The 21,276-nt window shown below is 40.4% G+C and overlaps 1 protein-coding gene across 7 annotated transcripts in view; it reads left to right on the top strand.

Annotated features, from left to right (window-relative positions):
* LOC101910707 (BEN domain-containing protein 5) overlaps nucleotides 1-21,276 on the top strand; it is a 965,145-nt gene that overhangs the window by 499,182 nt on the left and 444,687 nt on the right. For 5 of the 7 annotated variants that reach the window (XM_055814852.1, XM_055814851.1, XM_055814849.1 and 2 more), the window contains one exon: nucleotides 17,427-17,466. In XM_055814852.1, coding sequence (XP_055670827.1) covers nucleotides 17,427-17,466 — 40 coding nt within the window. The remainder of the gene's footprint in view (nucleotides 1-17,426; nucleotides 17,467-21,276) is intronic. The other 2 variants (XM_055814853.1, XM_055814850.1) reach the window with 1 other exon arrangement.

Raw genomic sequence — 21,276 nt, 5'->3', positions numbered from 1 at the left:
ACTGTACACACTGTTAAGGTCAGCTGTTTTAACCATCTCATGTCTAATTCGGAAATGTTAAAAAAGGACGGACTTTCAGGATGTGCAAAATGGAAAAATCAGACTTAGGTGTTAGGTGTGTACCCAAACGCTGTCCTACTTGCTGGAATTGCTTTTGAAAGCATGATGTCTAACTCTTTTAGGAGCCTACACTGCAGTGTTTAAGACATCCAGAACTAACTTGCCCAGAGCAGGGAGAATGACAGATTACTCAATTCCCTTTTCAATTACTTAACCACAGGATCATCATTCTACTTCACTCAAATTGTGGTATATTGATTTCTGTTGTGACTCAAAAGATTTTAATTTTTAATAAAAAGTTAGCATGATATTCTCTTTATGTACATAAATCCAGAATAATCTGCCTTCTGCAGGCAGGGTATTTAAATGGAAAGACCCCATAATACCTATAATGTTTATAAGGAGCTCTCCCCACGTTCACTTAACCAGGATCCCCTTACTTAGTTTCCCCACAGGACAGCAGTAATGCAAAAGCCTTTGAGGCCTGGATGAGAGAATTGTAACATAATGAACTTTTAAATTTCAATAACCCTTAAGAAAAAGTGCTAAAAAGCTCCTGTGGTATTGAATCAGAGTTTCAGAATATCAGCTGGTGAAAATTACAGGGAAGTAAAAGGAAAAAAGTTAGCCAAGGCCTTTCGCTCTTTTCTGTCCAAGGCCAAATTAATATTAGTAGGTTTAGGTCTTTGGTAAAGGTAGATACTAAAGAGCTTGCCTTAAATTGCTTGTAGGTGCAGCATATTGACCCCAAACTCCATTTCACTGGGAAATGTAGTAACAATTCAGGTGAACAGATTTGCCTTGGAAATCCCAGCCGCCAGTTAAGTGAGAAGTCAGGTGTAGCGAGTTTGCTAATGCAACCCACGTTCAGCGCAGTGCTCCTTCCCAAGCGGTCAGCATCTCTTAGAAACCCTGTGTCCAGGTAAAAGCTTTTATGCCAGCAATCCCAATAGTAATAAAGAATTTCTAGATGTTTTTCCATTTGACAGCTTAACTCCAGCCCTGAGCTTCCATGGAAAAGCTACACAGTGAAAGCTGGCCTGAGTATTGAAAGCAAATGTCTTGGGGACCTTGTGTACTTTCTGGCACACTTCCCAGGAAGGGACTAATCAGTAAAAAGCCATTCTTCACACTTGTTCTTTGGCCTGTCCTCGGTGACCTATTTTTTTGACTAATCCTGATTTTTATCCCAGCCAATGCCAAATTGCCTCTGTTTCTGGCTGCTCCTGGCCAGCCCTATAACTCTTTAGCCCCCAGAAAGATCTTGGGGTGGAATGTGGAATTTTGGGTGGTTTCTCTTGCTCCAAGACCTCTGCAGATTCAAAGGACAGCATAAGTAACTCTGAAATTCAAGAGACGCACCATTCTCGGTATGGGTAAATGAAGACTTTTATGCAGATGGGGTCTTCCCTAAAAAATAACATACAGTAAGGTCAGTCTGTGTTACTGATGTGAGGTTTGTAGTCCAGACAGAGAAGAACCTCTTGTGAAAAGCTTTAGAGTGACCTGCAAAGCCTTTTTTATTATTGTTGCCAAAAGAGGGAGCCCTCACAGAATTATATGTACTCTTAGCAGCGTTTTTGCTTTTGTGATCTGTTCTTTAAAAAGCTCTGGATTATTATTATTTATTTTTTCTTTCAAAACTTGAAGCCTTTTTGGTTTAGAATAAGTTTGTGGCACAGATAACGTGAGCTGTGAGTTTTGCCCTCTTTGTGTTCATGATGACCTCAAGTCACAAAGAAAGAAAATAAGCTTTTCATTTTCAGAGTTATACAGCTGGCTATTATTAAGTACATGATGTGGTTTCATTAAATACCGTATTTTAGCATTCCAGTGTTAGAAGTAATGATCCTGCCAAACTGGAAAATACTGGTTGGGCACTGAACTTATTTTAAATAATTCATGATCTTGTGTGTTATAATCTGGGTTCCATGCTGCCTTCTGCTTCTGTAAGCTGGAATTATCAAAACTGGTACCCAATTCACCTCTTAGCCATCCCAAAATGATTCTCACTGTTTGAGAAGGGTGAGTAACATCTTTCCAGTTTGCCAGATGATATAAGGGGTAAATTAGCACTGGGTTGGTTTGTAATCACTTGTAGGAAGTCATTCAATAAATTTTGGAGGGACTTGAGAATGATGCAATTTGTTACTCATTAGGTTCAAAGCAATGAGAAACTACAGGCACTTTTATTAGTGTTTACTTTTATTAGTGTTTCTCTTTAGGGGAAAAGCTTTTGTCATGGGTTCTGCAACAGAAATTGCAACAAATAGTAAGTTTACCAGAGAGACTCTGTAAGTGTGGATTCATGGCTCGCCCTTAGCTCTTTCTGAGCTTGAACTGGTTAAAGGAAACTCTGGCCAAAAGAAATTACAAGTATTTTAGCTGATCTCTGCCATCCCTTCTGAACCTGTACGACTAGTTCCCTAGACTAGTTCCCTTTTGAAGGATTTCTTTTCAACCTAATGGCTTCTATGACTGTGGCTCCAATACCCCATTTGGTATTTTCTCTTTTTGCACAGTAGCTCTCGTTTCCATTGGGATGCAGTCTGAGTGGATATGACAGGCCAGCATTTCTTCTCTCTCCCAAGTCAAAGCCAAACTTACAAAACAGCTGAATTCCATGGGAGTTCAAAGCCAATAATGGGGCAATAAGATTTAAAACGTACTTTTATTTGATCATTTGAAATAGTTTGCCTAACAATTTTTAAATGCAAATTCAGAGGCTCAAGTGTGACCTGTTTTAGTGAGAGTTAGATGCTTGGGACCAGATTCTCAAAAATACGTTAGTGCTTAAAAGGCATTTGGGTGCCTAATTCACTCCTAGGTCAGCCGTTCTTGAAAATGTCACATTCTAGCTCTCGACAAGACTGGTGAGCTTTATATAGCAGGATTGTTGCATCAGAGTAAAATCCCATTTAGAAATGCATATTAATAATTTGTTGTTAATAGATATTGCGTGAAGATTGCTGTGTGATTATTGTACCGTAATATTAGTGAGATTCAGAATAAGTGCAAGGAGTAGCTTGGCTGAGGTAGGAAGGATCACATTTGAGCATAACTTTTCTTTCTCTTTTGCATGATGTTGTTCTTGTCTTTTTGAACATTATTAGTATTCTCAGTGCTGTACAGAAACATAGGGGAGACACAGGGCTGGAGCTGAGCTGACTGCAATCAAACTACATGATAAAACATAAAAATACACCCCAAAAAAATTTTATGCATTTTTTTTTGAAACAAGAACATGCAGAGTGAAGACTGAAATGGCCAAAATGGGTGTTTCTGACGTTTTATGGATAGATAGGTACTGCATAGGTAGTGTGCCTGCAAATATTGGATGCTCCTATATACCATATGTGCTGCAATTCCTAAGCAATACAGCAGATGTTTTAGGTGATCAATTCAGAACTCACTGGCTTTGTTTAGTTCTCCCCATCCCCAGTTTTATATGATGTGAATGTGCCTGTCATCGTAAGTAGGGGAACAGTTCCGTATTTAAAAATCTGTGCATAATTCAAAGTTGACACAGTAGCAATACTAAAACACTCCCCAGTCTAGAAAATCTCATGTTCCTTGGAGTCCAAACCACCTTGTTAGGAAAAGCTGTGGCCAGTAAAAATTAGCTTTGTGTGGCTTGAATCAAAACTTAACTATTTTTTTGAGTTTAGGTTTATTGCACGAGGTAGATGAAAGCTGCTGGTTCTGATTTCTTTGCTGATCAGAGGGCCAGGTGAGCTGGTTTGTTTGCTTATTTGTTTTTAAGAAAAGTTTTGTCTTATTTCTATGTAATCTCCTCCAAAGCCAGCTTCCTAATGGCACCTTTTTATCTTCAGTTCTCTTAACACTTTCCTCACTGATGCCCCTTGCTTTGCCAGCTCCTTGTATACAAAGTGCCTTTTCCGCTCTAAGATATTTGTTTTTGTTTTTTTCCCTTCTTTTTTTCAAAGTTTTTTTAAACAGTAATCCCCAATGGTTTTACTTAGTTTTCTGATCATTTGGGCTGGAAATCTCCCAATGGTTTTACTTAGTTTTCTGATCATTTGGGCTGGAAATCTATTAAGACTTCATTAAAAAGCTCATTTGAAAACACCAATTCTACCATATCGTCTGAACTGTTTTGTTTGTTTATTTATTTGGGGATATATATATAAAAAGACTTGAAGTCTGATATTTTTTCCAGTTGTAAATTGAGCAGAGATGTGTACCTGATGGCTAGCACAGTTAGAAAGACTCTCTTCTGGAGTGGTGTGTAGGGAAGGGACTGTCTGGCTGCTCATGCCTGCTGCCCCCATGGGGCTGGGGGGTGGGCGAGGGCAGCTGTGTTCCTGCGCCAGCCCCCGTCTCCTCTGCGTCCTGAGCCCGCAGGACCGCTGCGGAGGGAGCTATGCTTTGAAAGAAAAGATGTTCTCAGTCTTCAATGCCCAAAAGAGAAAAATTAAGCTCAATGGGAACAGGAAGGAATGTGTCACTTTTGCCACTAGAAATTGGAACATTTACATTTGTGTTGGTCGTGAACAAAAATACTAAAGAAATCCCGAAGTACAGTTTCCTGACACACTGGAGTTCAGGGTAAGAACAAGGACAAATTTTCCTCACGTGTTCACCTGGGGAAACTTTGTTCACCCTTCCTGCAACTGTGAAATTGGGCAGAAATGATGGGCTGATACTTCCTCCTGAGTTACTCTTAACATACCACAGCCCTTTTGCTAACTAAAAATATGTATTCTTTGGGGAAGCAAAATACTTTTCCAAACACAGTGTGTAAATGTGTACAACTAGATAATTTATTTTTAAGGTGAATAGTCAATAGATGTTTGGAAACTTCTTGGATTCTTCTAATAAAGAAATAATGTACATAAGGGCAATGGAAGCATTTTAAATACAGAACTGTATTCTTCTGAATTCTGGAATTTTCAGAGTGACTCACCAATCATAGGTAAACATCCACATTTCAAATTATCCAGACAAACATATTTTCTGCATAACCCAAAGAAAAACTGCTTTGCAGCAGCTTCATCACATAGTTACCACATTCTTATTTACACGTACACAAGTAAATCTCAGCTTTTTTCTTCTGGACATTGATTCTGAGAGACATGATCTGCTTTCACTGACGCTTTCAGCCAGGGGAACTGGGGAAACAGCCTTTGGTTGTACCGAACCCTGAAGCAACTGCACATGTGATGCAAAATTAGCAGTTTCATATCAAAATTGGTTAATAGGTCATTTGGTTCCCTTCTCTCTTCCACTGAAGTCCCTGTGCTTTGGGTGCTGCTCAGAACGGTCTTGTATTTGTCAGTCACGGTGCTGAATTTTCCCAAGTGTGTGTTCTGTGTTTTTTAGCTGCTATTAGATATATATCAGATAGCAGGTCCCCAATGAACTGCTTACAGAACAACTGTAAGAGAGTGATAATTTGAAACGGTTATCAACAAGGCTAATGAAAAGAGGATTTCAAACCTCTTATCTCTGTTCCGTGTATGGGACAAATGTTATTCCCTATTTTATTAGTCAGAATAACCTGACATGGACTGAAGAGAGGAACAAAATGGTAATATCTGGATGGCCTCATTTTTTTATGCAGATCTCCATTCGAGGCTGCTGTTGGGCAAGCTAACTCAGCTCAGTCATTTTGATGAACCAATGTTTTTATTTTCTCCTTTAATACAACATGACATTCTCTATGCAACATATATAGGTCTCTTCAACTGTTGTGAATAAAAATGCTTCTGGAACGGTTTTCACAGTTTAAAGCACCTGAATGAAGGGTTTGGGGCTAAAATGCTGAATTTCAAAAGTGAGATAAAACTGTTGAAATTTGGATGCATAGAGCTAAATGCTACCCTGGTTTCTGTAGGTGCCATTTTACTTTTATTAACAATTCTAGAGACACCACCTATAGGTTACACATGAATTACACTGGATAGCATACAAAGGCAGAGTGACCCTGGAAGTGGCTGTAAGGAGTCCCAGCCTTAGTCCTTGGGAGTTTTGATAGGGATTGCAGCCTGGGTGGACCTTGTTCCAAGTTCTGTGGCTCAACACTTTCAGATAAAAGGCTTTAGTAAAGGTTTTAGCATTTTCCATAGAAAACTACAGCAAAATTGCTTCAGAAACAAATGAGAAAGTGTTGGGTCTCTTTGGAAAGTAAGATTGTTCTTTTTTAATTCCGGTATAGCTCACGCTCATTGCTGCCATTTGACTTCTCCAGACAGTGCTTTCCTGGGCCATAATTAAATATGTAGTTTTTAGAAGAATAAAGATTGGGATGCTCTGAATCATTTGTTAAGTGAATATGCCAAGCACTGGTCTGGTTTGGAAAAAAAAAAAAAAAAAAAGTTGAGTTTTTTTGAGCAATAGAAAAACAAACTCACTGCCATGGATTGTGAAAGAAAACAGACTCAGAATGAAATTAGATGAAAAGCTTGAAATTAGATGATACCACAGTAGTTGGATGTATAAATTTGTATATTTGCCCATACATAATATATTCTAAATTAACTTTTTGCTATTATTTTTGCTCTTGTTGTCTTGACACGTACAGTAAACAAGGAACTTTGCACAGTATGGGGCGGGGGGGAAGATTTTCAGATAAAGTTATCCTTCTAAATTAAATGCGGAAAGATACAGTTATTGCCCCCTTCCCTCTTGCCTGTCCCTAATGAAAAACAATCTTTGGCTATAATGGTGTGTTGACAGCCAGAGCAGAACTTGGAGGGGTGGATTGAGTTACCCCCTCATTGCAAAAGAAAAAGGGCTGATTTTGTCCAGCTGTTGTGCAAGTCTTTGGAGCTGGATGTTTCCTGTCTTATTGGTTTACATTCCCAAGATACTAGCAGTCTGAAAATGCAGGTGAAACTGGGCTATAGCACTTCCACTGGATGGACAAAATGAAGAAATAGGGAAAGAGAGAGAAGAAGTGAATGTGCCAGGAGTGGAAGGCCAGTGAATTTAGAGCTGAAGATTTAAAAATGGAATCGTCCAGCCTGGTGCATTGGAAATCAGTTCCATTGACCGCCCTCACACTGATTTTCTTTGGCTCCTTAAAGAGATGCTGCATTAAATAGGAAACTTGTGTGCTGCCATGTTTCTATTGGTGACAGAATGCTAGCTTGGTCTTGGAAAGGTGTGGTAATTTTGAGTATTTCCTAGGTTTTTCTTCTGTATCCACAATACATAGCCCATATTGATTCCTTGTCTGTGCAGTGTGTGTATACAGTTTTATAAACATTCACTCCTCTCTGCACAGTGCAGAAGTCAATAAAAACACCTGCGTATACATACATGAATGTTTATATGTATCTGTGATTGTATATACTTATATGCAATATATTTATGTTTGTACATATATACAATTATAGTAATGGTAAGTGCAAAAGTAACTTTCAGAACAGGATAAGCTCTACCTTTTCCTTTTGAATGCTTGGATGTATGGAGCTGTAGGTATGAGACTGGCAGCTTTGAAACTGAATGGTGACGGTGCAAATGGAAATCACTACAGAAGGGTTTTGGAGACGATATAGCCTGTAGACCTCATGCACACCATGTTGCGGTTATAAAGTTCTCCCAACATTTACTTTGCTTTGTGTTATACAGAAAGCCCAGCTACTTGGGCTTACAGGCACAAAGTGGTTTGCTTGAAGAGCTGAAATATTCTCTGTCGAATGTTTATGTTTCTGAGATGTTTGAATGTGACATACCAGAAATACAACCTATTGTTGAGGCTGTCTTCTGTATAAAATGGCATGCGTTAACATTGTATATGAGTCACTCAGTTCCTTTAAATATTGTCATCTTTGAGTGGAAAGGGGATATATTTTGAGTGTTTGCAGAATACCTTCAACCACTGGAACTACGATCTGGAAATTGCTGTGCTGTGTTCTCACACAGCCTGCCTGCATCTCAGGCAAACTTCAACACCTTAAAAGAAAATAGCACCTGAGATAAACACAACCACGTAATTCCCACAAAATCAGAAGTAAAGGCAGGGAGCTCTTGGGGTGGGGGGTGGATGGGAATGGGATTTATGCTCTAGGGAGTCAGAGAAAATGGCAACTAGAGAAGTTGTGTTCTCTCCTGTTTATTTTCACTCTGTTGCTGAATCACAAGGATTTTTTAACACATAATTCATAAGTTTTATGCATGAAAGTGCAATCTTTTTTTGGGAAATTTTATATTTGCAAGGAATTTCCTCTTGTGTTGCATATTCTATATATGTTTTTCTTCCTTCCAGTTGTATTGCTATCCTTACGGTGTGAAACCTCAGGAGTCCTGTTTCTTAAAAGTTTATCAAAGATGTGTTTCTTTTGACTGGGCTCAGGTGTATTAGGAAGTAGATTGCGTCAGTGCTGTAATTCAGAACTTTGTTTTCCACTTAAGTGCTGTCCTGAGCAGAATTCTAATACAGAGCAGGAGCCAAACCCAGTGCAAACACATGCTGTTCCCCAAACAAGAAGGTATTTAACTTCTTACAAAGAAGGACTCTTCTAGTGAAAATTTCTTGTGTTTCAGAAAACTTCCCAGTAACCCCCTCAGAGTTCTTAAGTGTTGGGTTGTTGTTTTTTTTTTTAATTTTCATAAAATTAAATATTTTTCAAAACGGTATTTTCTTTGAACCCAAGTCAGCCTTCTCACTACTAGTGGACTGGCTATTCTGGCACGATGACAGTTTGCTAGGTTTATTATTAGTTGACATGGAGAGAGTAGGACAACTGCTACTAGCTGGTAGCTAAACTACTCTGACTGGATGCAGACATTGGAACTTAAGTCCCAGTTTCAATAAATATTTAGTTACACAGCAAAAGAATGATCTGCAGCTTGTAGCTGGATGTAAGCAGCTGAAGTTCAGTCTCAAGGTCCAGATGGGACAGAGCAGGGATGTAAATCTCTGGGTTAGTGTGGCCCTTATTGTGTGATCACAGGCTCCTACACCTGCATGTTTAGTTTTAAAATTGCATATGTTGGGGGTTAATCTGTCTTGTCTGTTATCTAAAACAGCCCATAAACAATGGCTAGTTAGTCAATATCCCATTACTGGTATAGGTAGATATGCTTTGTTTCTAATTAAACATTCATTGAATACTGTTGCTTACCCCCCAACAAATGCTGGACTTTCAAAGTTCATAATTGCTTTCACTAGTCCTGCTCCTTGCCTTTGTAAGACTTCACGTAAGACAGGAATTCACGACTAAAGAATGGCTGTGCAATGCCTAAAGCGATCTGCATCATATATGGATTTTGGTTGTTAATGGCACTGTGTGTGGTCTGTATAGTTTTTCTGCCCTTGTTTACCTTTTTTTTCCAAATAAATAAAATTTAAAGAGAAGAGTTTATTAGCTCCTGCTGCTTACTATGTACTTTAACACATAATCCTCTGTTTGTGGTGTTACAGTAATCTTTATAGGCATTAAGTAATTGATGTCACAAGCACAGGATTATAACCACGGCTCTGCAATTTACATAATAATACCACAAACTATGAAAAACCTGCATGGCAGTTTGTTACCAAAACAAACCCTTTAAAATGCTGAGTTAAATTGTGGAATGAGTAGAACCCGAGCCCTTGCTGTGTAAGTAAGTACATAAGCTTCATTTAAAACGTGCACATAGCCACAGCCACCTTTCTCTTAGTGGAACTACAAAGAAGCTTGATTCCAACCTGGATGTGGAGTCAAACCATGGAGAAATGGGCCCTGTTCTCTTCCTTCATTTCTTGCAGGCCTAAAGCTTTAGGGGAAGAGCAGAACAAAGCACAGACAAGGTATTGGCTGTATCATCCATCCTTTTCCCCCAGTCTTTACTGCGGGAGAAATACCAGTGTTTGTGTATGTATTCCATACACTTGCATACCCTGCGCAGGCTGTGGAGTGACTGGAGCACTAGCTATCTGTGCATGGATTTGTCTCAGCGTTTCAGGCTTGAATTAACAAGAAGGATAGAAGCCTCTGAAATTGGGAGCTCTGAGTCAAGTTTGCCAGTTGGGTTCAATAAAGTGATTGGATTTGCTTGCCATATTTTGGCTTGGGTTAAAAAGAGCCTGTTATTAGCTAATCAGGGTTGCCCTTTTACATGCACACCTGAGAAGATGCACTGTATATGCATAGTATGTGTCATCAAACCATAAAGTTGTCACTGATCTGCCTTTCTGTTGCTTCACTGAGGTGCATAAGGATGCTTGTTATTTTCAGATGCAGGAGCACAGAAAACTGAAGAGGCTTTCTGTCATCATAACTCTCATTGGCAAAGTTAAGGATCAGTTCATTCCAAAGCAGTTCATTCCTCCTCTCATTCTTTTCGGAGATAAGACAGTGTTAACGACTTTTTGTTGTAATTGTAAATATTTATAGTGAACTGAGGGGCTTTTTCTTTTGATTTCTAGTGGTTTAGTGAGAATCTGGATACTATCTTTATGAGCGCTCTGTATGTAAATAAGGCAACCTATAGAGGTGTCACTCAAGAACATGTGGAGCAGACGGTGAATTTGTGTGACCAGCATGAGCGTGCACGTTGCAAATGGCCTCTGGGGCACAGCCACACAGGTTACTCAGCCTCCTGTGGCTGTTGCTTTGGGCAGGGATCCACTGCTTCTGGTAGTAATCTGCTCACCAAGCCTTTGGGGCTGTGTCCTACTGCTGCTGCCGTAGGCACTGCAGCGTGCTTGCATGTTTGCATGTGTGCCTGAAGATACCTTGCATGGCTTTTCAGTCTTTTCTTAACCTTCATTGTATTAATGTTCTTTCTAAATAGCTCTTGAGCATAACAGGACTGTAAGAACATTATATGTGAGTGTTGTGTTCTTGAGAGAAATAGTTGAAGGGGGCGGGGGGCGGGGGAAGGAGGGGTCTTAGCTACTTGTTCGGCAGTGTTTCTGAAAAATAAGAAAGTCCTTGGCACTTGGGTTTTGGGAAAGATAGACATAGGTGTCAGATATTAAGTAGAAGAATATGTGAACTGGAAGGATAGGTAAAGTAGCTTAATGGTTTGGCACTGCCTTTCAGCATTTGGACTTGGTTTTGATTTTAAAACAGAATTGAGTTACCAAATACTGAAACAATCAAATGTCTGTAGAGGTCACTGTTAAAATGGTTTAAAATGCTCATTATAGCTCTTAGCATGAGCGATAACATATCCCAAACCAATTTATAAATGTTCTCCCACACCTACATCATCAATAATTGATTCCACAGTGTAGGCTACAGCAGATGCAATTTACTAAGATCCCAGTCAAGTGTCAACAAACTGACTGGTTCATTTTATCATTATACCAGGAAACTTTAGCAGCCAATCATACAGGAAGTACAGAATGTGAGATCTTGCTTCATTATATGAGCAAAAGTCTGATTTCAGGATGGAAAGAAAAGATTACTGCTTGGCATAATGTGATTCAAAAAAGAAAAAAAAAAAGAACCTCAAATCATTAAATTATCCGTTTTAACAGGATTTGAATCAGTAGCTTATTGGGGTCATTGCTTAAATGAAGAGTTTCTCTTTGGAGATAAGTCTTGCACTCTGATGGGAAGGAGGGGGCAAGTAGCGAAACTTGCATTTGAGAAACTTAGATGTGAAATGCTCACTGAGTTATATTTACTTTTTTCTAACACCTTCCTTTATCTAAGCCTTCATTAGAAAGTTAGGTTTTTTTCCAGATGTTAATTAGCCCTGAATAAACTGTCCATCAACAAACAACTAAAAGGTTTACACTCCTTCAGCACAGAAGTTTCTTTTCCACAGGAGCAGAGCACACCGAGGTGCACAGCTTGTCACCTGTCAGGCAGCAATGCGAAAGGATGGGGCACAGACTTTTGCCTCTCCCCCTCTGCTCCTTCTGCCCTCTCCCTCTCCTCCACTGTCAGTCCCTCCAGTGCAAACCACCGAGGCTTGTGGTGGTGCTTGGGGGCAGCTGTGTTGTCCCATCCACACCATGCCAAGCTGCACACTTGGGAGCGCTCTGAGATTTTTCTGAACTTTTCGGTTCTTTCATGATGTAATGTTAGACGATAGCTTTCAAAAGCATTGATGTTACATTGTGCAATAATAAAGACCTTAGAAATGTGAAAGTCACCTTTCAATATGTACTCAGCTTTATTTTGTGAGAAGATGCACTGGTTTCAGTTACTTTTATGTCAACACATTTTAAAGAAGAGAAGCGCTAATTTAGAAGTTAAAAGGAAAAGGCACAGTTAATAACAACTTGTGGCAAGGCTTCCAGGAAAAAATAATAAAAATCATGCACTTGATTTCCATTTTAAACCCTCTGCATTGCATAGTAGATTGAAGGTAGTAGGGAGAGACACTTGTTCACATTAAAATTAGATGGAAGAGATCAATAGCAGAGACCAGGCTGGGTAAAATACATTTAGGAAGAGAAAGTCCTCCTGTGGTCCCAGAGTCAATTCCAGCTTCACGTGGGTAGACTATAGCAGGAGATGTTATGAGATGGGCAGCCTGCCTTCGGGTTCATAGCTGCAGAAAATATTGCCCGCAGTCGAGGCAGTGAAATGGCACAAACACAACAAAAGCTTTCTAAAGCTGAAGTTGGTCTCGTCTCTGGGCTTTGGAGTTTCGTATGGAGACTCAGAGCAAGGCTGGTATAGATGCCCTCGGTGTCTAGAGAACCCCTGCTGGAGCACACCGTCTCCTGGGACGTGGCTGCACAAGGCTGCTGAAGGAGCCTGCAGCACAGAAGCCTCATGTGTGTGATACCCGGGTGCCTGGCTGCCACCTCCATCTCTCCTTACCAGCTCTGCTGGATACTGGGGGCTTGGAGATGATGTGCTGGGATAGAAGGCAGGGGTAAGGATATCTTTCGGATCCTGGCTGGAGGAGGCATGTAGGAGTAGGAAGATGAGTTTATAATTGCTTTTTTTTATCACTCTTTCTGAACTATATTGACTTTATACTTGACACAGCTTTGGCTGGCAAGTGAGGCCCAGATACATTCAGAATTAGATATGACTAGGCTCATTCTTACATGAGAAGAAAATCATCGGTTGCTACAGAAACAGCTCCATATCAGTCTCGTGGGGCATCTTTGCATCTGGCTTTTTTTCCTTCTCTTTTGCTAATCTGTAGATAAGAGTCAAAGCAAGTGCAGCACATCCCACATCTATATAAAAGGTTGGAGAAACTCTGCAGAGAGCAAAGTGTGAAAGAACATCTTGTAGATAAGCTAAACTTAAATGAATGAGTTAATTTACACCCCCCTACAGGTTGTTTTTTTTTCTAGTTTTGCAACTCTCGCTGAGTTAATTGAGGTGAAAATTAAATGACACCAGTCAGCAAATATTTTAAAGACCACCAACATCAAGGGAGAGAATGGAGGTACTCAGAAAGGGAGTTACTAAGCAAAATTTAGGAAATTATCTGAGGGGTGAGGTAGAATCTGTGTTGAGAGAATTGCGTATTGCAGTGGAATAATAACCCTGACTCAATTTCAGGCAAGTTGTTTAACCTGATAAATTAAGGATTTAGTTAAAAATAAGTGTATATTATGGGTGAACAGGGACCATTCTGCACACTTCAGACCAGCTTACCAGCAAGGTTTTTGAACTGGTTTTCTAAGATGTGATGAATTCTTGATAGTTAGTAGATTAATATTTATTAAATGAATCAATGCTTAATTTATGAAAAATCTGCCTTCCTTGTATTTTAATATGATTTATTACTCATCAGTGCTTATTGCATTAATTAAAGATTGTGTTAATTTTGTGGAAGTGAATGCAATCTGCTGCAGGTTTGCTGCAGAGCCCTAACGCGCGGTGGGGACGGTGCCTCTGGGTAGCACCAGCGGCGGAAAAGTGCAGGAGGTTGGAAGCTGCTGTGAATCACCAGTGGCCTCTTCCTGCCTTTGGGCTTTCAAATAGCCAAAAAGTGGAAATGAGGATGCTGCCCCTTAAGGGTAGGACAGGATTATAGCACTAGAGATGCTGTGGTGATACAGGGAATCTTTCAGTTTGCCTCTTACATATTATGGCTGATGCTGCGGAAATCATTTTAGTGTTTCTTAAGGAATGCCTTTTTGTCCACATAGGTGAAATCCAGCCTTAGTGATATGGGAAACTCTCACCTCGCTCCTGACCAGGGACTAGAGTCATTACATTTCAATGCTCAGGTTGTAAGTAATTCATGGGACGGTAGGTTGCCTGAAGATTGGGATAGTCCCAAACATCTCTGCAGGGGCAGGTGTTTGAGAAGTGGAAAATTACTAAAGGCAGAACAAAAAAAAAAAAAAAAAAAAAAGCCAGACATCTTGTGAGATGAGTCTTTCAAGAAATCTGTCAAAACAGGGAGAGGGTTATCGCGCTGGAGGGGGCCAACAGCTGCAATTTGCATCTTTCAGCACTGAAGGGAGAAGCAAATATATAAAGCCCCACAGCCGTGATACTTCTGATGAAATTATTTTATTAATCTTTGTGACACTTGTAATGTCTCTCTCTAAATTCAAATTCTGCTGCTTTTATAGCTACTCATAAGCGTGTCTGTATGTTTTTTTAAAAAAATCCATCTAGTTACTAGACTGCTTGCATCAGGCTGAGCCCTGGAAACGGCAGAGAGCTAGCCCCTGAGATCTGAGAGCAGGCTTGAATTTCTGAAAAGGGGTTGTATCCATAATTAGTGCATTTTGCATGTTTACATGCACAAATCTGGAATGCACTTTGCCGCTTCCTCCTCTCCAGGGCTGGGGTGAGTGTGCACAAACCTCCCTTGCTGAGCCAAATTAGAGAAACCTCTTCAAGGTCTGCTGAAGGTCAAAGCAGAGACATTTTTTTCCCTCTCCCGGCGCACCAGGCAGGCAGTAACCACTGTGCTCCAGCCCGGAGCGTTTGGGTGGAGCCAGTGCCAAGAACCTGGTGGCATTTCAAATCCCTTGCAGCAGTTAGGTGTTAGATGCAAAAGATCAGTGCGGCTCCACCTGAAGTCAGAGAAATAACTTGAACTTAATGTTCAACACATACACAAAGATTTCCTGGCTCTGGAGTTAATTTGGTTTTGTTTTTTGTTTTTTGTTTGTTTGGGGTTTTTTTCCAAAGCCAGCTCGAAGGCAGTGTCCAAACCAGAAAAAAAGTTACAAAATGAACTTGTAATAATTTCATTTTATTTCCCATTTTGTTTAGCCTATTCTATATGCTCTTGTTTTCCTGCAGTACTAAATTAAGCTATTTAGGGGTTTATTTAATGTTTATTTTTACCCTAGCTAATAGACTCTAGTCAGGACTGGGGGCCAGCTGGGCTACATGCTTTTCTCTCTATTCCAGATCTCTACGTTTTGCAACCTTCTTTGATGCAGGGTGTTTATATTCCACCTTTTTTCCCAGCAGAGAAGCTTTCACAGAGTGTAGGCTTTGGATATATATTTTCTGCTCTAGCTGTTCATTAGAAATACAGCATTTGGAGTTCCAGTTGTGCTGAGAAATGTAAGCAAAGCTTTTGGGCCAGTGGGTGCTAAACCTTGGCATTTTGTAGCTTTGTACGTATGAATCACGATTAAGGCACAGGATCTATATAAAATTTAGCTCATTAGAAGATGTTTCGTCTTACAGCTCCTGCTGGGAGGTGGGTCCTTTCCTTACACTATTGCTTGCTTTGCATTATTGCTCCCTGGAAAAGGAGGGTGGGGTAAGCAGCCCCCAGCAGCAGAGTATGGACAGCATTTCTGAGTGGTTCTTGTGGAGGTGACACAAGGCAGCAGCAGGGTCTTCTGCTCCATTTTACCATTACCCTGGCACGCCTGGAAAAAAGCTTGGCATAATCTGGCCTTAGTATTTCATATTAAAACAAATGTAATCAAGTCTACTGCTAAGGTCATACTCAGAATGACTTAGCAGAGTTAAAAGAACAAGGAGTGCTTATGAAAGCGGACGAGAATGAATTTTCTCATAAATATGATTTGTGTTGTACAAGAGTTAAGGTACTGAAGGCCAGGAAGGTTTCAGAACATGTGTTTTTTCAGCCTGATACCCCACTCAGCTTCCCAGCAAACCACACTCACTGTTGGCCATATAGCTCAAGTACATTTAGTGGATCATCAGCTGTGTCCATACACTTCAGCCAGTGAAGCTTTACTTATAGAGGAATGATGGGTTTGGAAAGGAGTTTCATCAGTCATAATTTCCAAGGAAGAGTGTTCACAGTAGGGAATACCAAGTCAATGTTTCCTCCTCAAGGACTTTCAGCTGTCACCCAGGGAATACAGTGAATGCAGTGATGAGAATTAGATTAGAGAAAGATCAATAGTGCTGACAATAAATGAAAGTAACACAGACATTATTGAGCAAATTAGGAGAGAGGAATTAAACTAGACAGTATAATCTTCAATGCCAGCTAAACACACTAATGTTGGACAAAGTTAGGGAGAAGACAGTAAGTTAGAAAGTGCTTTGAAGAAGAGGCAGTAACAGTATGTCTGTGAGACGGGGAAAGCCCTGCTAGTAGTGGAAAGCTCTCGCCCACAGAAAGGTGGAAGAGGATGATAATGGTCCAGGAGCATATGGATTTGAGTGGCAGGGTACAGAGAGGCAACAGTGGGGAGATCACCTAAGGCTGGGAACATGGAGTAGGCAACAACCTTGGCTACATGTTACGGGGAAAGGGAACCTCAGATGCACCCCACCGTCACAAAGGCATTAGCAGGATAGCTTGTTCCAGGCAAAAAAAAATTTCCTAACCTTCTTGTAGTACGGGTTGGTTTGCCCTGTGAAGGTTTGCAGCACTTCCAAAGAACATTCATCTGTTTAAACTTGATTATTTGCCATAATAACTCGCTGCATTTTGCTGTCTGTACACATACCCAGTGATGATCAAGTTTGGCAAGCTTTTGGGGTGAGGGATATCTGGTGGCAATGAGATTCATGGGCTGACTGCGCTCAGCATGAAAAGAAGCTTTCCTTTTATCAGTCTTGAGTTTGTCTAGATCCCTTTACGTGTCTTTGAAAGGTTCACCCCAAGGCGATATAATTGTGTTTGATCACATACAGGCTATGAGTCAGTGATTGATATGAATAAAGAACTTAGAATTTCTTGTCTTGGTTCCTTGTCTTCTTCCCTGTGGAACCAGAAATCACTTTTATAAATATATCGGTCCATCCCTGCTTCTAGCTATCCATTTCAAGTATATGTTCCAAAAAAAAAAAAAAAAAAAAAAGAAGTAACACTTTGTAAGTGCAAATAAAAACATATTAAAAGGACTGAGCAAGGGTTTTTTTTCTTGCACAGGAAGTACATGTGGATTCCATCCAAAAGAGTTACTGTGAGCCATGTAACTTGTAATTAATTCTGCTATAAATGTCACAACACTTACTTTGCAGGTCTAAGCTGACCCGCTAAAATTAGTCCCCTTTTAACAATTCCTTTTATAATTTGTTTTTCAGCAGAAACGGCAGCTTGACCTCCTGACAATAACCAGCCCTGGTAAGTGAGCTCTGCTGCACGGCTCTCTTCTCTTTTCTTAAAGAGATGGTTGTCTAAATGTGTTTTTTCCCCTGTCTCTGACATGCAAAATGAAAAACACTGTTCCCCAGAAAATCTTTCACGTAATAACAAGTGACAGCTATATTGTGCTTGGCAAAGCCCCGGGCAGTTATCCATTCACAGAGCTGCCTCTTCAGACCTTTACTCTATGAATTTGAGTGCTGATATTTCTTTAAGCCTCCTGGGGTTACAGTTAGCGGTATATCTGCAGGGCAGATGCCCTCGAATTCACAACGTGTGTTCAAGTATCACAGAAATGCAAGTTTGACTTTTCTTGATGGCAAACGTGAGCGGTTCGGGGAGTAAGGAAGCGGTGGCCCTCTGTGCGTGGTGGGAGGCAGGAGGGCCAGGCTTAGGGCAGAGAACCCCCAAGTGGGTCAGAAAATATTTAGGTAAAATTCAAATGCTTCAAATGACCTGCTTCATAATGCCTTTTGTCATTTGCCTATTGAGGAGATAAACTAAAACTCATTACAGTGGGAAAGCGTCGAGCTGTTTGGTACAGTGAGTTTCAAAGGCCTCAGCACGGTGATTGAAATGCAGGTCGCTCGAATAGTGTTCTTCTTTGATGGCAGCTTTTAAGGCCGGGTGGCTTTTAATTTATTACTATTTTTCTGGCTCAGTTTCTTTCCATTAGCTGCCACAGAAGTTTGCTGCCCACCAGTTTCAGATGTACACTGTGCTTGAATGGTGCTACCTTTTGGTTAACTTTTTTAATTTTTCAGATGTATGTAGGTATTAAGCTTTCAGGTTCACTTTAACTGGGACTAATGAGTCCTGGATTTAACTGGGACTAATGAGTCCTGGCTTTAACTGGGAATAATGTGTTAGCGAAATGAACAGGTGTTATGGGAAGTGAACAAAATGTGACACACATTTGCTTAGATAACAATTTTGCATCAATAATTGTTCTGACACTCTAAATGTAGATATAATCTGTGACATGGTTTCTCCTTCGCTAACCTTGTTAAAATAATAAGAATTAAAACAAGGAGGAGGAACACTTTTTGGGACAGATGTTTGAGGCTATTGGCAATTGCATCACATTTTTGCATGTTCACTTTCCATGCAGTTTGCAATTATGTTAATGTATGCTCAGGGCACTTGCTGATAAAAGCAACAATACAGTGCGATACAGCCATTGTCACTATTCTGACTGTAACTTCAAGGACAAACATGGCACATTTTTCATTTTTCGTATCTTCAGCATTCCTTATTTCTAGAGGAAAAAGAAAAAGATCTCTGAAGGTCTTAATCATAAGAAACACTGAGATCTTGGGCAAGGGCACCAAAGTCCACAGACATTTTTTTAATAAGAGAAAAAGAGGGTTGGGGGACCAAAATAACTTACCGTGAGACTTTTCTGTAGCATGAATTTTGATACCTTCCTCATAATTTCAGATATGGAATTCACTGAGACAATGAAAGGGTTGACTAAATTGAGGTTGTGCATAGATGTAATCATAGTAAGTACCTATCGCTTCAGATCTCAGTTTAATACAGCCATCTACTAAATCAACACAGCAATTAGTTGGAAGGATCAAAATAGTTTTCAATAATTGCATAGGTAGACATAACTGCACTAAAGGGGTGGTGGGAGGGGTGTGGGTGGGGAGGAGAAGCTTTCTGCAACATGCATTTTTTCCTGAAATGCAAGTTTTACCCTTTGCTATTTAGCCAGAAATCTACAATAATTGGCTAAATAGGAAAAAAAAAAGATGTTTCTGCCATGATTATATAATTGGGTGCCTACAGTTTTGCTTTCAGAAAAGGTATTTTCAAAAGAAGCCTGACGCTGGATCAGGCCAAACTTACCTAAGAACCTAAAGCTGAGATTTTTCAGAGGCTGAAAAAGTTAGGCACTTAATTCCTAGTAGGATTGGAAAATGTCAGCCTTGTGGATTAAAGGGTCTAGTTTGGGCTCTACAAATACAAAAATAAAATAAATCATAGTTGTGAGGCTTTTATCTATCTTTGGAGACTGCAACTTTAAAACATTTCATTCTTTGAGTCCTTGCTCTAAGATCTGACATCAACAGTCTGCTTTTACGAAGTTGTGATACCGTTTATGATGGCTGAGATCAGCCATAATCACTGTCATGCCTTAATTTACTGATTCAAATTAGGGACTGGGCTATTTAGTTGCAGCTGTTAATCCTGTGGGATTTATTCCTGTTCTCCACCTTGCCGCAGGCAGGCAGCCTTCGTTTGTGGAGGAGGTCGCTCTGCCTTATTTATAGTATGAAAGTCCTCCATGTCTCACAAGCAGTATCAGCCACCAAAGCCCTATTGCTTAATTGTAAGAACAGACAAAGGACTTCAAAACCAAAGGTGACCTCTGTGATGTGCACTTTTGTCATGACGAATATAATTTTCCTTTTGCGTGTCTGTGAAATCCCCAAACCAGTTTTTGTACATCTAGTCAAGAATTGATGGTGATTCCTTGCAGGTATTTACAACAGCTCTTTTGCATGTGCCACTAAAAAAATTTCCAAAAATTGAATCAGCCAGTTAATGACAGTAATTGCAAGGTAAAATAATGCTATTAATGTCAATTAAGGGGTGTTGAGACACAAGTGCCAAAACATTCAGAAGAGAGTTTCTGGGATCATAGAAACCTTAACATTACCTTATGGTAGTCGTGCTGTTCCCCAAGGCTGTGGCCATTCCACAGTTCCCCAGGAATCACTGAAGGGTAGGAGGTGGTGCCTGTTCCTCGTGTCCCGACGTTGTGCCCAGCCCATGCAGCGAGGGTGACCTGCTGCTGCCTCTTGCCTTACTCCAGGTGGCTTCCAAACACCCAGCAATGCACGCACGGAGGAACAGGTGCTTGACTTAAAAGCACATTTGTATGTTAAACTGGACAGGTATGGATCATTAATCTGTAACCTGGACCGGGGGCGCTCTGTAAAAAATGGGGGAGGAAAAAAAAAAAAGAAAAAAGAAAAGAAACGCAGAGGGTGAGAGCTGCAGCTCCAGCTGCAAGTTTTGTATGCAATGTACAGAGCTGACCTATTCCACTGCCCCTAAGAAAACAGCTATGGAAAGCTCCACAATGCACCCCAAACTGGAGGAAGCCTTTGCTTTGCTGTGGGTCTCCAGAAACAGCCAGGCACAAATGATGCATAGGCTGGGAGCAAGCCAGACTCCCTTATGCTCAAATATATTCCTTTGAAGTAAGTGACACCCATGTAAAATGTGGAGGGGAGTTCACTGCTCTGCCTTACTGCTGAGTAGCTGGAGAATGTTAAGTTAAATTTATCAATGCTTTTGCCACACTCTTTTCTTCTTGCCCCTTGACATGTGAGTTACAATTAGACTGTAACGTGCTGTACAGTTCAGGGTGCCGGAGTCAGAGCTGATGTGCGCAGTGGGGTGGGGGAAAGACGTTAAAAATTCATCAGTAGCTGGCAGGGACATGCCGGCAGGGAGTGGGACATAACGAGATTTAAGTTTTGGTAATTTAAATTTTCGTTAAAGTTAGTTTTACCTCTGAGTTTGATCCAAAACACTTCCTTAACACTTCTCGTTGACTTTGGGTTAAACCCCCAGATCTTCAGGTGTTTTAATTTGGCCTTGCTGCACAAAGCAGATGAGAATCTGCCCTTAATTTCTATGTGATCGTGTTCTAGTAACACTTTGAACATGGACATACATCACGTTTTGTGGTAACCACTCAATAGTTGCAAATAAGATATCCCTGTTTCCGTAGCTTTTCCATGGAGACAAAGCTTTTTGCATCTCCTGTGT

The sequence above is a fragment of the Falco peregrinus genome, chromosome 10, assembly GCF_023634155.1.
Source record: "Falco peregrinus isolate bFalPer1 chromosome 10, bFalPer1.pri, whole genome shotgun sequence".
Lineage (NCBI taxonomy): Eukaryota > Metazoa > Chordata > Aves > Falconiformes > Falconidae > Falco > Falco peregrinus.
The sequence above is the reverse complement of the archived record's forward strand: the minus strand, read 5'-3'. Positions and strand labels throughout refer to the sequence as shown.